The sequence below is a fragment of the Podarcis filfolensis genome (assembly GCF_964270895.1).
Source record: "Podarcis filfolensis genome assembly, chromosome: 2".
In the NCBI taxonomy this organism is placed as follows: Eukaryota; Metazoa; Chordata; class Lepidosauria; order Squamata; family Lacertidae; genus Podarcis; species Podarcis filfolensis.
In genome coordinates, this window is record NC_139605.1 from 49,684,655 (window position 1) to 49,699,774 (window position 15,120).

The 15,120-nt window shown below is 40.2% G+C and overlaps 1 protein-coding gene across 31 annotated transcripts in view; it reads left to right on the plus strand.

The window, feature by feature from the left end:
* The window catches only part of PBRM1 (polybromo 1), a 55,137-nt gene that overhangs the window by 24,776 nt on the left and 15,241 nt on the right, over nt 1-15,120 (plus strand). For 12 of the 31 annotated variants that reach the window (XM_083603225.1, XM_083603211.1, XM_083603212.1 and 9 more), the window contains exons 15-26: nt 765-1,041; nt 1,927-2,032; nt 3,940-4,582; nt 5,625-5,836; nt 7,112-7,297; nt 8,187-8,344; nt 8,870-9,136; nt 9,654-9,799; nt 9,970-10,127; nt 11,144-11,327; nt 12,281-12,491; nt 13,407-13,608. In XM_083603225.1, coding sequence (XP_083459351.1) covers nt 765-1,041; nt 1,927-2,032; nt 3,940-4,582; nt 5,625-5,836; nt 7,112-7,297; nt 8,187-8,344; nt 8,870-9,136; nt 9,654-9,799; nt 9,970-10,127; nt 11,144-11,327; nt 12,281-12,491; nt 13,407-13,608 — 2,750 coding nt within the window. Of the gene's footprint in view, nt 1-764; nt 1,042-1,926; nt 2,033-3,918; nt 4,583-5,624; nt 5,837-7,111; nt 7,298-8,186; nt 8,345-8,869; nt 9,137-9,653; nt 9,800-9,969; nt 10,128-11,143; nt 11,328-12,280; nt 12,492-13,406; nt 13,609-15,120 lie in introns of all 31 variants that reach the window. The other 19 variants (XM_083603208.1, XM_083603210.1, XM_083603209.1 and 16 more) reach the window with 3 other exon arrangements.

The window sequence follows — 15,120 nt, forward strand, 5'->3', positions numbered from 1 at the left end:
CAAGACTTTTAAGATCTTCATCCGATACGTTTCTCCAAGTTCCCCTGCTTAATGTGGTAATGCAGGTGTCTGCCGGGGACAGGGCCTTTTCAATGGTGGCACTTCATGTATTCCATGCCCTCCCCAAAGACACTTGCCTGGTGGCTGTGCACCAGGTGAAAAGGTTCCTGTCCATCCCTCCCACCAATACCTTTATAATAGCCTTTTAATGGTAGTTTTGGTGGTAATTTAGCTCTCTCAGTCAAGTTACCCCTTCAGGCTTTGTGCTGGTGTAAAAAGTTTAAGCTGTTGTTCTATACCAGGCATGTCTAACCAGTAGATCACAATCTACCGGTAGATCCCCAGCTGATCCTGGTAGATCGCAGGACCCTTATCAATCGTGGGATTAAATAAAATTTACCAAAAGCTAACAAATAAAAGCTGAAGAGCTCTGTGTAACCCTACGCCAAAAAACCTCAACAACTCTTGGCAATCCACCCACCTCATGCACACTCCTCCTCCCTCCAATGACAAAGGGTAGATCATTGCCAGTTTTTTTATACTGGGAGTAGATCGCAGTCTCTTGGGAGTTGGATGTGCCTGTTCTATACAGTTTTAAATGTTTTGTAATGGATTGTTGTTGTTGTTCATATTATTTGATTTATTATTATTATTATTATTGGTAGACTTCATTTGATTTTGAATTTAAGAGGCTGTGAACCCCTAGAGAACATAGGTGGTAAAATTAATAAACAAGTATTCCCCCCCCCCTTCAAATCTAACAGCAAAAAGAACATAAAGAAGCAGCGAATGAAAATTTTGTACAATGTTGTTCTTGAGGCACGAGAGCCTGGCACTGGCCGAAGACTTTGTGAGCTGTTCATGGTGAAACCTTCCAAAAAAGACTATCCAGATTATTACAAAATCATCTTGGAGCCAATGGATTTAAAAACAATAGAGCACAATATCCGCAGTGACAAGTACGTTGGGGAAGAGTCTATGATAGAAGATATGAGGTTAATGTTTCGAAACGCAAGGCATTATAATGAAGAAGGCTCACAGGTACGTTCTCAGGAAAATTCAAACCAGATTTGTATAGCTGTCACTCATGCGCTCCTCTGCTTATGCTGATATTTCATTAAATGAATTTCACAGTATGTTTTGGTTTTCTAAAAGTATGAGCTGTGAAATTTTTTTATAGCAGTTTATATGCATGCTCCTTGCTTACCTTGTAGAATATGTCCATCTCCACATACAAAAGAGCAAAAATGAATATCTGTCCTTAGCCTTTGGGTAAAGCAGCCTCCAAATATTATTCAGACTCACCTTTGGGTGGCAAAGGAAACCATAAAAAACATACCATGATCAATATGAGACCTTGAGATGGAGTGGATTATGAGACCAGAGAAATGCCTTTGCATAATTTGCGAACTATCAATTAGTGGTTTCCATATTGTGGGTTGGAGATATTTTGTGTGTAGTTTTGCCAGGACGCTAAACAATATTGAGAAAGTGGAGCACCAGGAGCTAATAAAAAAACTTTTTATACTGATGAACTAACAATACTGGGATCTGGCATGCCAGAGATAAACTCTTCCCTGCCTTTGCATATATAACCTTATGGTTAATCCATGGAGCTTCCCGTGCCTTTAAGAGAGGCGTATGGAAGAGAGGGTTGTGCCCCACTTAGGTGGCTCATTACATATTCCGGAATCCAGTGCATTTATGGATGACCTTCTGCCTAATGGCAAAGATGGCCCTGATCCTACATCATCTTTGTGCAGGGATAGAGCTTTCCCTGCTGCTATGTGAATGTTGTAGCTCATTCTAGGTAGGCGCTGTTAACAAGATTACCAAATGCACTTCCTCATTCTTAATTAGAACAAAAAGTAAAATCCTAATAGCCATTTGCTGTTTGTTATTTATAAATATTTTCATGATGAATAGGTTTACAATGATGCTCATATCTTGGAGAAGATTCTTAAAGAAAAGAGGAAAGAGCTGGGACCTCTGCTTGAAGATGATGAGGTTGCTTCCCCTAAATTGAAATTAAGTAAGGAACTGTTGTAAATTCCCAAGCCTGATAAATGAAATATAAAATGTTAACAGATTGCAGTCTTATTAAGCTGAGTAGTTTGCAACATTTCATCTGCTTCTGAAATACAGACTGAATTTGACAAAATATTTTTTTAGATTTTAAAATATAATTGAGTCCTGAGCAAAGGTGTCCTAAACTGAACTGTGTCAGAGCATTTATGCCAAGAAAGAGACAGTCTGCCCTGAATAGGGTAGAAGTGTTAAAGCACTGTTCTAAGCTTTTGTAACATGAGAAACAGTAAAAGCTAAAATGTTGTTAGATTTGGGGAACAGCATGAGAAGTTATATATCTCCCACATATGCCTCTTGCAACATATCTTCTTTTTCTCCCCAGTTTCTAGATTGGTACTGAGCCATGTGATATTAATAGATGTAAAGTACTTTGTGATCCTCATCAAAAGTGGCTGCAGAAATATCATGTTGTTTTCTAAAAACAACAACACAGAACTAGTAATAGAGCAAAGGCCCTTACCATTACCGCTAGAGGAGCACTGATTTTGTGCAGGAAGGTTTTCATTTTGTATTTTTGCACAGTGCAGGGCCCAAATCATTATGTTTTATTACTCCACTACTGGAGATCATATGGTCGGTGGGGTTATTTTTTGCAGATTTTTTTTGTGCTTCTTTGTTTTAAAAGACAAACTGTATATCAAAGAAAAAAGAACCGAGAATGCTTGGCTTCCTATGTATTGTTGACTATGGGTTGTAAGAATAGTAAGAAGTATAGAAGCATCTAAGACCAGCACATATACAGTGTTTGAAACTGAGATATGAAAGCTAGGAGCTGAATGGTACCTTAAACCTAGGTTATGGGTGCAAAAACAGAATGTCTAACAAGAACGCAAAGCTGAAAATGAATGAACTGCAGCTTAAATATTATGTTCATTTTTCACATATTCTTCCCTTGCCCACCCCCTAATATTCTTAAGAGAGTCTCTTCTCTAGTCTTCAGAGAGTAGCTGGAAGTGGGGAGGCAGAAAAAGGTCCTCCTTTCCTTCCACTCTGCAGTTTTAATCTGAAATCTTAAGGGCAGTACTGCGCCCAGAGCTCAGAAACTGCTCGCGCTAATGAAATTCCCTGTCACAAAATGCACCTAAAACAATGGGAGTTTCGAACACTGCTCATGTCCTGTAAACCATTATTACTGTAACCTCTTGCAATTGATAGCCCTGTTAGCTTCTGGGGCTGTTTTGCTAAAAACTGAAATGGTTTTGCTGTGCAATATGTTTATTCTGGGATTTGAAAACTACTTTAAATAAAAGAAGAATGTTTTACATGCAGAAAAGTTTTTTGTGCTGGGACTAGCAGTCACTGGCCATGATCCAGGGTTTCCAGTGTATCTATGGGGCAGTGAGGAAAAGAGGCTTCGGCATTCTTTTCTGTTTAGTGCTGTGTGTAAGGTTATTATAAGGAATCTCCAGGTGCACACACAATTCTCTTTGTTAAAGCCCTGTTCTAATGAAGTTTTGAGAGTGTGCCTTTTGATTTTGACATAAGCAATATGAATATGTTATGTGCTGCTTGGGAGAACCTGTAGCCTAGCCTTATTTCACATGACTCTCCAGATGCTCCGAGTCCACTGTTGCTCTCCAGATTCCTTCTGCAAAACACTTCCTTTTCCATGGTGTGTGAGAGTGTGAGAGAGAGAGGGAGAGAGAGAGGAGCAGACAGAGAAATTCTGATGTTTTCATATTGTTAAGAGAGAAAATAAAAAGCACAAAAGTCTTGAGAAGGAGCTATGATGTGAAAGACACCAAAATGCATGTGTCTAATGTTACATGATATACCCAGATTAGTATTTGAGTAACTGAAGTCACAAGAATGTTGGCTTTTTGAGTCTAGCTTTAAATTTTGTTTCTCTAGGTAGAAAGACTGGCATCTCCCCTAAAAAATCAAAATATATGACTCCAATGCAACAGAAACTTAATGAAGTATACGAAGCGGTGAAGAACTATACAGATAAGCGAGGGAGAAGGCTTAGTGCAATTTTTCTGCGGCTTCCATCTCGATCGGAGCTTCCTGACTACTACCTGACAATTAAAAAGCCGGTTGATATGGAGAAGATCAGAAGTCACATGATGGCCAACAAGTATCAGGACATTGATGCCATGGTTGAAGATTTTGTAATGATGTTCAATAATGCCTGCACTTATAATGAGCCAGAATCCTTGATTTACAAAGATGCTCTGGTGCTGCACAAAGTTTTGCTAGAAACTAGAAGAGACATAGAAGGAGATGAAGATTCTCATGTCCCAAATGTAACACTCCTGATCCAGGAACTCATACATAACCTTTTTGTCTCTGTAATGAGTCATCAGGATGATGAAGGCAGGTGCTACAGTGACTCCTTAGCTGAAATTCCTGGTGTTGATCCTAATTTCCCAAACAAGCCACCCCTGACTTTTGATATCATACGAAAGAATGTGGAAAATAACCGCTACCGGAGATTGGATTTGTTCCAAGAGCAGATGTTTGAAGTGCTGGAGCGGGCAAGGAGAATGAACCGGTGAGTAAAACTTTACTTTTATCAACCTCTCTAGTAACTTAAGTTACTAGTGCTTGATTCAGGTAGGTAGCCGTGCTGGTCTGACACAGTCGAAATGAAAATAAAAAAATAAAAAATTGTCCAGTAGCACCTTAGAGACCAACTGAGAAGTGTGCATGCACACGAAAGCTTATACCAGAACAAACTTAGTTGATCTCTAAGGTGCTACTGGACAATTTTTTATTTTTATTACTAGTGCTTGTGACACACCCCTATTAAAGTGATCACTGTTGCCAGTGATACTAATACAAGAGTCTGTAAGTTACTAGTGCGGGATTGGACTCCTATTCCAGAGGCACGAAATCACTTGCCATTAACAGCCTCATAAATAGCTTTTGCTTGTTACCTTTAATGTTTAGTACCTTTAATGTCTCAGAAAGGTATTTCTTCAGAAAGGTACCTTCATTGATTTTGCAATATGTAAGTATGTTTTAGTTAGTTAAAAGCCAGATGATTATCTGACATATATATACACTAAATAGTACTACAAGTTTTAGAGAAGTGTAAAAAAGCAACTTATACTACTGCATGATATGAGAACTGCAGATTTTGAGATGATATACCAGGCATAGGCAAACTCGGCCCTCCAGATGTTTTGGGACTACAGCTCCCATCATCCCTGACCACTTGTCCTGTTAGCTAGGGATGATGGGAGTTATAGTCTCAAAACATCTGGAGGGCTGAGTTTGCCTGCGCCTGTGATATAGCAAGACTTTGGCCCAGTGGAATTGTCACAATCTCTAGCCAATTAAACCATTGTTTATTGTCCTGAGAATGAGCCGTGTGCCCCTGCACTTTCAGCTTGCCTTTCCCTCCTCCCCTTCTGCACTTCTACCCTGGCTTACTAAATCGCACTTTTCCATGACATCCAAACCAGGGTTGGGGGAGGGGGGAATCAGTTTGCAAACAATGAAATTTCATTTTTTTTCATGACACATTCATGCTTCAGCTACAGTTACCTTGTGCATGTTGTCATTTCATGCAGTTTCTCTTTTCTTTAAAGGACGGATTCAGAGATTTATGAGGATGCAGTGGAACTTCAACAGTTCTTTATCAAAATCCGTGACGAACTCTGCAAGAATGGCGAGATTCTGTTGTCACCAGCCCTCAGCTACACTACCAAGCATCTTCATAACGATGTTGAAAAAGAGAAGAAGGAAAAGCTTCCTAAGGAAATGGAAGAAGACAAACTCAAAAGAGAAGAAGAGAAGAGAGGTAATTGTACTTAATTTAAATGGCTGCACATTGTCACTCTTCATTTAGCAGATACTCACTGAAAGGAGACATAGGTGAATCTTCTCCAGCATTATCAGCATTGCTTGAGAGAGGATGGGCAGTATAAAATGAATTCATAAATGAGCTGATTTGTACATTTGTGTCATTCAGCTCTCTTGTTCGCCTTGACACACTCTGATGGAAGACAAGGAAAATGCCAAATTTACAATCTACCCTTCTGGGTCATCTTCCCCACTAAGATACCGTCAGATGTAGAAAAGTAATTGGTCAGATGGTTGCCAACATGTGTATTTCCTACACAGCCTTCACTGAACTATTCAGATGTGCTTGCCCCTACGTGTAATTCAGTCATGAGGGAAGTACTGTTCAGCAGAGCTCAAAGCTGCCAACTCAGCTGGTAAATTGCAAGTCTTGCACATGGTAAATATATTGTGAGTGTAGTGATTGTATTCGTATCACCGGCAACAGTGATCACTGTAATAGGGGAGTGTCACAAGCACTAGTAACTTATATACTCTTGATACTATATGCATGTGAGCTGGGAGCTTTTTAAACAATAATATGCATTACTTCATTTCAAAATGTGGTAAGCCAGACCTGCTGCACTTGGGGACCCTTACGCTCGTGTTGCTATGTGGGGCCCTAGACGTCTGCCCAAAGTCCTGATGGTACAACTGGCCGCAGGCCCCCTTCCCACCTTGCCACACCATTTTGAATACACTGCCAAGTCTGAAATGCCTTCTTCCTGCTCATTCTTCCCTCCTCACCCCTCTTTGGGGGCCCATTTCAGTGATCAGGGCGTGCTTCTTGCAAAAACATTCCTCTTTAACCAGGCCTTTGGCTAATTAACATCCAGTACCCTTTTAAATGCATTGTGCGAGGGTTGTTTATTGGTTTGTTTTTGTTTTTGTTTTGTTTTATTATGTTTTCTATCTTGTATTTTTGTGTTGTGAACTTCCCTGAGAGCTATAGATGAAGGACAGTATACAAATTTAATAAAATAATAATAATAATAACTTGGGGGGGATAGAATCTGTCTTACGCCTTGTGTGGCAAGAATAGCGCCTCTCCCTTGCATTGCATGGTGATGGGGGATATTGCTTGATATGGCTGGTGCCAGGAATTCTTTCTAAGAGGAAATGGTCACTCTTTACAGGAAAGATTATTGGGGTGTAAAGTGTTACAAGGCGAGCAGTCCTGTGTTTTTAAACTGACTGTAAGTCATTCCCACTGTTTTCTTTTATGTTGAATAAGAAGCTGAAAAGAGTGAAGATTCTTCTGGAGGAACAGGACTGTCTAGTTTACACAGGACATACAGCCAGGATTGCAGCTTTAAGAACAGCATGTATCATGTTGGGGATTATGTGTATGTTGAACCCGCAGAAGCCAATTTGCAACCTCACATAGTCTGCATTGAACGACTGTGGGAAGATTCGGCTGGTAAGAAAGACTGTCTTCTTAATGCTGGTGGCTGCAGCTGTCCTAGGCCCTGTCTTATATCCAGATACCAGCTCCTGTAAACACAATACACATTTCATTAAGTGGCAATAGAACCACTACCATGAGATTTCCCTAACAAACTGATAGATTATTGAAATAATTCAATGCAAGGACAGCACTGGCTGATTGTAGGGTGATCCCTAACAATTCATTTTGTGGGACACTGTAGCCAATGGCACGGGTCACGTGTCGTCAGCTGACACAGGTGGGAGTAAAACTTGTAGGAGCAGGTCCATTTCCCTGAGTTTTTCCTCCTGCCTGACGCAGCAGTATGAGTGGATCTGAGAGGAGACAGCTCTGCTTCATTCTGATTAGCTTCGCCCCCAGGACAACTAGTGGAAACCTGAGGGAGGAACACAGGTGGTGGTTGTGGTTGAGCTACAAGCGCAGAGCCATGCTATGCCCAAATGCCTCAAGGCCACATCTGCACCCCAAGCATAGTGCGACACCTCTCACTAAGAACAAAGAGTGACATTTCTCTTCCCCCACAGCACTGCTGTTGTGATTGCCATGTTAACTGGTGGTACAGTCACCATTCTGTTCTGTGCAGCATGAATGACAACCAGCATCTCATCCTTTCTCAAATGTCTTATTTTGTGAACTTCAGTTTTCAAAAAATTAAGGGTTACGGTCTGTCTTTGATTTGCACAGTCACGATATGCAAAGAGAAACTGTCCCACAGTTTTGCGGGTCTAAAATGCACTTTCCCTGAACAAAGATTCAGACACAAACTAGCACTATCTCAGCCATTTTATTGCCACAGAAGATCCGCGGATCAGTTTATAACTTGTTATAGTTGTTTTGTATCACAAAACTTTCTTGTTTTCAGGAGAAAAATGGTTGTACGGCTGCTGGTTTTATCGACCAAATGAAACATTCCATCTTGCAACCCGAAAGTTTTTGGAGAAAGAAGTATTTAAAAGTGATTATTACAACAAAGTCCCCGTGAACAAAATTCTTGGCAAATGTGTGGTCATGTTTGTTAAGGTGAGAATTACATATCAATGTCTTACATATCAATATCAATACAAGGCTTACATATCAATATCAATACGTATATATAAACAATAGCTACCAATTACTACAATCCAATTCTGTTATGTATCTGGATGAACACTATACTGATCAAATATTAGTGTTTTGTTGTGGTAGAGATCGTTTTTCTGTTTTGTTAAATTTCTCCCCATCATGCCCTCTTCAAGTAGTCAAATGCGTATCAGTTGGGAAATGAAATGAGGCCACTGAAAGATACTGGAATGATTTCTGTACCCTTGGGAGACTACCTAGGTCTGCAGGTCTATAGAACATGTAAAGTAGGGAGGAAAGGCATTTGCTTAAGAACCTCAGAGCAACCTGGTAGGAACTTGGGGGCTTCCAGATTTACAGGACGTTGGTGGCCATTTGAGCTTGGACACTGCTCCAGAAAACACCACAAACAATGGCTTTTGAACTTATGTGTTTCTGCAAGTTGAGCTATTTTTTTCTGAATGATTATTTTTCCCCATTGACTAGGAGTATTTTAAGCTATGCCCAGAAAACTTTAGAGATGAAGACGTTTACGTTTGCGAATCACGTTATTCTGCGAAGACCAAGTCCTTTAAGAAGATTAAATTATGGACCATGCCAATTAGCTCTGTACGATTTGTTCCTCGAGACGTGCCCTTGCCTGTGGTTCGTGTTGCCTCGGTATTTGCGAATACAGACAAAATTGATGAGGAAAAGCACACTGAAATGTCTGAGGATATCAAAGTGGGAGATCACTCCCTTTGCCTTGAAAAGGTATACACGTTTGAAGAGCTGGCCATTAAATGCTTTGACTTTTGTGTTTGTCTGTAGGTATTTTAAATGGTTTATCAGTTTAGGAATGAATAGCTGATGCTTTTACCTGCTTCAGAGTTAGACAGTTCTGATTTGTACGTGGGTCTCCCATATACACATCTAACAGCCACTTGAAATTACATGGGGAAGTTATTTGGAGGTTTGGACTAAAGCGTCACCAGTATGTGGATGACACTCGGCTCTACCTCTCATATTCAGGAGAATCCCCAGAACTGTGAGGGAGGGAAAGGAGTCAGGATTGTTCTGTCTGGCAAGCTGAAAAGTTTGCACCCCACTGATCAAACAGTGGCCATATTGCTATGCTGAATGGCATATTAAAGGAGATATTGGGGTCTGGATGTCACAGTCCCTGCTTATGCAAGTAGCTTCTGGGTGAGGCTGAGTACCTAACGTACCATTTTATTTAAGAAGAGTCGCACAACTTTCCCCATTTCTTAAGTCTGCCTTTATTTTACAGGACAAAGAAGATGTTCCAGTAGAAATGGCAAATGGAGAACCTGGGTGTCACTACTATGAACAGCTTTGTTACAATGATATGTGGCTGAAGGTTGGGGATTGCGTCTTCATAAAATCACACGGTCTAGTCCGACCGCGAGTTGGCAGGTACCCTTTTTCTCTATAAATATAGTTGCATCATTGAAAACTGATTCAAGTCTTTCATGTACAAAAGCAAAAGATGGATAAAACCGTAAAGTAATTGGGGGGAATGGCTCAATTTTTGACTTGGCGATTATCTTGGGATACTCTGAAGCAAATCTTTTTCTGTTTTTCAGAATAGAAAAAATGTGGGTAAGAGATGGAGCTGCCTATTTCTTTGGTCCGATCTTTATACACCCAGAGGAAACTGAACATGAGCCAACTAAAATGTTCTACAAGAAGGAAGTGTTTTTGAGTAACTTAGAAGAGACCTGCCCCATGACATGCATTCTAGGTAACCAAATAGTATTGATGTTTTTTCCAATTCTATCGTTTCCATTTCTTTTTCATGTTTTTGCTATGTTTCATGTTAGGATATGGTATACATAACTCATTAAACCTGAGTATCTAGTACATAATAAATTCTATATGATAAATTTATTTGGGGGTTTTTTTTTAAGCCCTTTTCATTCTTCTAGAACTAGTAACAGAGGAAAATAAATGTGCTTTGAAATATAGTAGGTTGTTTACTAGATAAGGGCATTCTCATTGTGTTGTGTATGGCCCTTGGCAATACTATGGTCATCCTAAACAGCTGCTGCTGCTGCTGCTGCTGCTGCTGCTGCTGCTGACTCAATCTACCTGTATCACATTATTGCCTACTTTACTAGAAGTATAAAGGCTTTTGAACAAAATAATCAACTAATCTTGAATGGTGCATACAGTTATTTTAAATTTTCTTAAGTGAATGGTTTTCTTGTTCGTGTGAACTTAAATTGGCTCTGTTAAGGGGAGGAGAAGCCGTTCGACTTCCAAAATGTTCGAAAACCAAATCGCGGCTTCTGATTGGCTGCAGGAAGCTCCTGCAGCCAATTGGAAGCCGTGGAACCCCCGTGGGACGTTCGGCTTCCAAAAGAACGTTGAAAAACCGGAACAGTCACTTCTGGGTTTTGATCATTCGGGAGAACTAGGCTGTTCGAAAACCAAGGTACGATTGTATTTGTCATGAAGAGATCCAGCAAGAAAGCACTGTCCTAATCCAGCAAAGGAGATCCATGTATGAATGCTGTCATCACATCCATTTAACTTCATGGATGTGTCAATGTGCATAGGAGATGCATTCCCTGCAGGAGTCACATGCAACATGTGAACTGGAATGAGGCTTAGGTGTTCCATTGTAGGCTATGTGTGATGAGTCAGTATATTGTCATGAACTTTTTGGTGGTTTAAAATATGCAGGCCTGTTAACAAAAATTCGCTTTCAAACTGTTAGTGTGGAAAACGCTGCTACTTTATTTTTCTCTCTTTCAGGAAAGTGTGCTGTGTTGTCTTTCAAGGACTTCCTCTCCTGTAGGCCAACTGAGATTTCTGAAAATGATGTTCTCCTCTGTGAAAGCCGCTATAATGAAAGTGACAAACAGATGAAGAAATTTAAGGGATTGAAAAGGTTTTCTCTTTCAGCAAAAGTAGTAGATGATGAAATTTACTACTTTAGGTACGATGTCTTTGCTTTTAAAGCATTATGGGAGATAATGGGGGTAGAGATCTTTAAGTTGATTTGACTGTAGGAAAAAATGTCCTTTATAAAACAGTGGTATAAACTGAAGCATATTAAGATCCATTGAACATAGAGGGCCATTACTTCACCAGGAAGCTAGCTTGGCTATTCCAGAAATCGAATTTCTATTGGGTCCAGGAATTAGAAGGGTCTCAGGCATACCGCCTGCCATCTTCCTCCCCCCCCCCGGCCAAAACAACAACAGTATTTTAAATAGGCAATGGTGAACTTGAATATAGTCATTTATTTTCTGCCAAGATGTATTTCTTACTTAAAATATCACTGCACAAAAATAGGCATATTGTCATTTTAGATAAGGGCTGTAGAGAACGACATCCTTTTCATTGAAGGATTTGCAATTAGAAAAATTGATTTCATTGCTAGAAAAGTTTAACATTAGCAAATGTCTTAGAGTTGGCTACCAAAGCCATTCTGTTTTTTGTGGTATGCACCTAGGGCATGGAAGATTTCTAAATAATTATTCTGTGCAGTTTCAAAATTGGGTTCAAACAACAGTTGCTTACCTTTTTCAAACATGCCACTTATTTTTTTAATATGTTCCTACTTCTTCCTGATATAACACTTACTGTAAAGCAGAATTAGGAATTATGGCCAGATTCAACTAAGCTGTCACCCTAACGGAAACCAGCACACGTCCCACTAGTGCAACAGGATATTCTTTCCTCTCCTCTCCACCACTCTCCCCAAATCTCAGCAGGGTCAGGAGACCCCCCCCCCCCAGAACAGGGTACAGTGGGGGGAGAGGAGAGTTTGTTCCAACAGCACAAGTGTTTTTGCTTGGCATACAAATGGATCCCCCTTAGTGTGGCGTTGAATTCTATCCTATGTTGTGCAGAGAGGGGTTTTATTCATATGGAATACTTTCTTAGGAAACCCATAATTCCTCAGAAGGAGCCATCTCCCCTTCTGGAAAAGAAAATTCAGCAGCTAGAAGCCAAATTTGCTGAGCTGGAAGGAGGTGATGAAGAGATTGAAGAGATTGCAGAAGAGGAAGGTGAAGTTACAGAAGCGCCAACGATGCCTCAACTTCAGAGTCCGCTTTCTAATGAATTGGATATAATGCCATACACTCCTCCACAGGTAACGTCTTTTACAAAATCACATAGTTGAGACCTTTCCCTCCTCCTCTTCCTCCTCTGCTGAAAAGATGTGTGCTTTGGCTGTAGTGAGCTATATACCAGAAATGCAATTTTCAATGTTACTTTGTCAATATACAATTTATTTTCTTTTAAAAAAAAACTGCTTGGAGATCTTCTATCGAATACATATTATATATGCTTTTGTAAAATGAATTAAAATATACTGAGAACAAATAATTTTTGTAACTCATGTGATTTCAAGTTATGTCTTTCATTTAATGCTGGGGGAAATTGTGATTTGTGGTGCAGCAACTCATGTAAATGGAAATTTTTGGGTAACCAAATAAGAAATAAGTCACTTTTGGATTGTTTGCAGTTTCTAGAAAGTTCTAAAAGTAATTTGGAAGAATATTAATTAATGGCAGATATACTGCAGTGCTGCCCAGTTTTTGTAAACCGTAGAGGCAACCACCAATTCCTAGGTATGGCAGCCATCTTCCCAGATTTGCCCACCCAAATACTCTTGCCTCATTGAAAATGATCCAATACTGTCATACCTTGGCTTTCGAACAGCTTAGTTTACGAACAACTTAGAACTCGAATGTCGCAAACCCAGAAGTAGGTGTTCCAGTTTGCGAACTTTGCCTCAGAAGCCGAACGTGCGGCACAGCTTCTGCGGCTTCCAATTGGGAATCGGAAGCTGCGCCTTGGTTTCCGAACGTTTCGGAAGTCGAATGGACTTCTGGAATGCATTCTGTTCGAGAACCAAGGTATGACTGTACCATTATCAGCTTAAAAATATGATCATGAAGACAAAAAGGTCAGAAATTGAGGATTAGATTCTCTAGCCTTCACTTTCTAACTTGAGAATTTTCTGTTATGCATTTATGACCATAGGTGTGTTTTTTCTCCATAGTCCACTCCCAAGTCTGCCAAGGGCAGTGTAAAGAAGGAAGGATCGAAGAGGAAGATCAACATGAGTGGTTACATTCTATTTAGTAGTGAGATGAGAGCGGTTATTAAAGCTCAGCACCCAGATTATTCATTTGGAGAGCTCAGTAGACTTGTTGGAACAGAGTGGAGAAACTTGGAAGCGACCAAGAAAGCAGAGTATGAAGGTAAATTAAAGGTGCAATGATGTGAAACCTTTTTGCCCTTTCAGAAAAGACTCAGTGTCCTTTTGAGGGCAGGCAACTTATATTTCTGTCTTTGGAGCTTTAAATACATAAGCACTCACCCCATAGAAACTTATAATGCGCTAAGACAGGGGTTCCCAAACTGTGGGCCGCAAGCTTCATTCAGGTGACCCATGACATGTTGACGCTAAATATTCCTACTGATTTTTAATGGTATTTTATTGCTTCTTTTCTTTTTCTTTTCTTTTATTTCATTGCATTGAAGTTCTATGGAATGCAAATTATAAGGCAGTAAAAGACAGCATAAAGATACGCTACAATTAAAAATCATTGCGGCATTTAGCACACCACATTGAAATTACCGCAAGAGGCAGTAAAATCATAAAGTGGTCCATCAACAATTTTCAGGTGGTCATTGGGGGGGAAAGTTTGAGAACCACCGTACTTAAGGGAATTGGTAGTGGTGATGATGCCTCTGGAACAGACCGACTGAGCTGCCTGCTAGGGAAGAGGCAAGGGCCCAAGAAGAAAGTCATCTAAAGTAGGTATCTTCAACCTGTTCAGACCCAGGACCCACATCTAACCCAAACATTCATTTCTTAATCTTTTACCATATGTTTCAATGATAGTAGCGCTCCTGTTTGCAACCTACCTTGGACCAGACTACGACCCACTAGTGGGTCCCAACTCACCAGTTGAAGACCAGTGATCTAAAGGAAGCGAGTGGGCTTAAAGTAGATTGAGAGAGGAATAGGAAGAAGGAGAAAAACTGGAAAGGAGAAGTAGCAGAGTGAAAAGTTGAGCAATGGATGGGAATTGTAGAGAAGCAGGTTTTGACTAATATTACCAGTGCAAGCTGCTCAAGAGTGGAACAAGCTGCTCAACAGTGGAACAGGAGGAGTGACCAGCTCTCGCCTTTTCTGGAGGTATTTAAGCAGAGGCTGGACAGGCATCTGCCAGGAAAGTTGTAGCCAAGGAGTTGCCCTAGATGACCACCAAGGGCCCTTCCAATTCTTTGATTCCCATAGCCAGGAGCTGCAAGAGTGAAGTTCAAATACTGGTTTCAGATAACTAGCCCAGCATTTAACATCAGGGCACTAGTACATGCTGAATAGTGAAGATACGTAGAAGCAAAATGAAAGGACTACAGAGAGTTCAAAGCAATGAAAGAAGTTTAAAGCAGAGCAGAGAAACATGTAGTTTGTCCTTAATAAATCAACTAAAATACATTTATTAGAATGTCTTCGCCTACTTAATCCAAACAGATGTGCTTTTGTTTCCCTACCTCAAATTGTTATTCTGCTCCCTGAGCAGCATAATAATATAGTCAGCTTATAATAATCAAGCTCTTTCATGTACTCACGGGTAGGTTTTCATTAAAGCCTGCATGTCTTTTGTAGGATGCATGTTTCCAAATGTTTATCGTCCTAAATTCGTAGGCTAGAATGTTTTTCGGGTATTTATTGCAGCATTAGAAAAGAAAATGTAGGAATA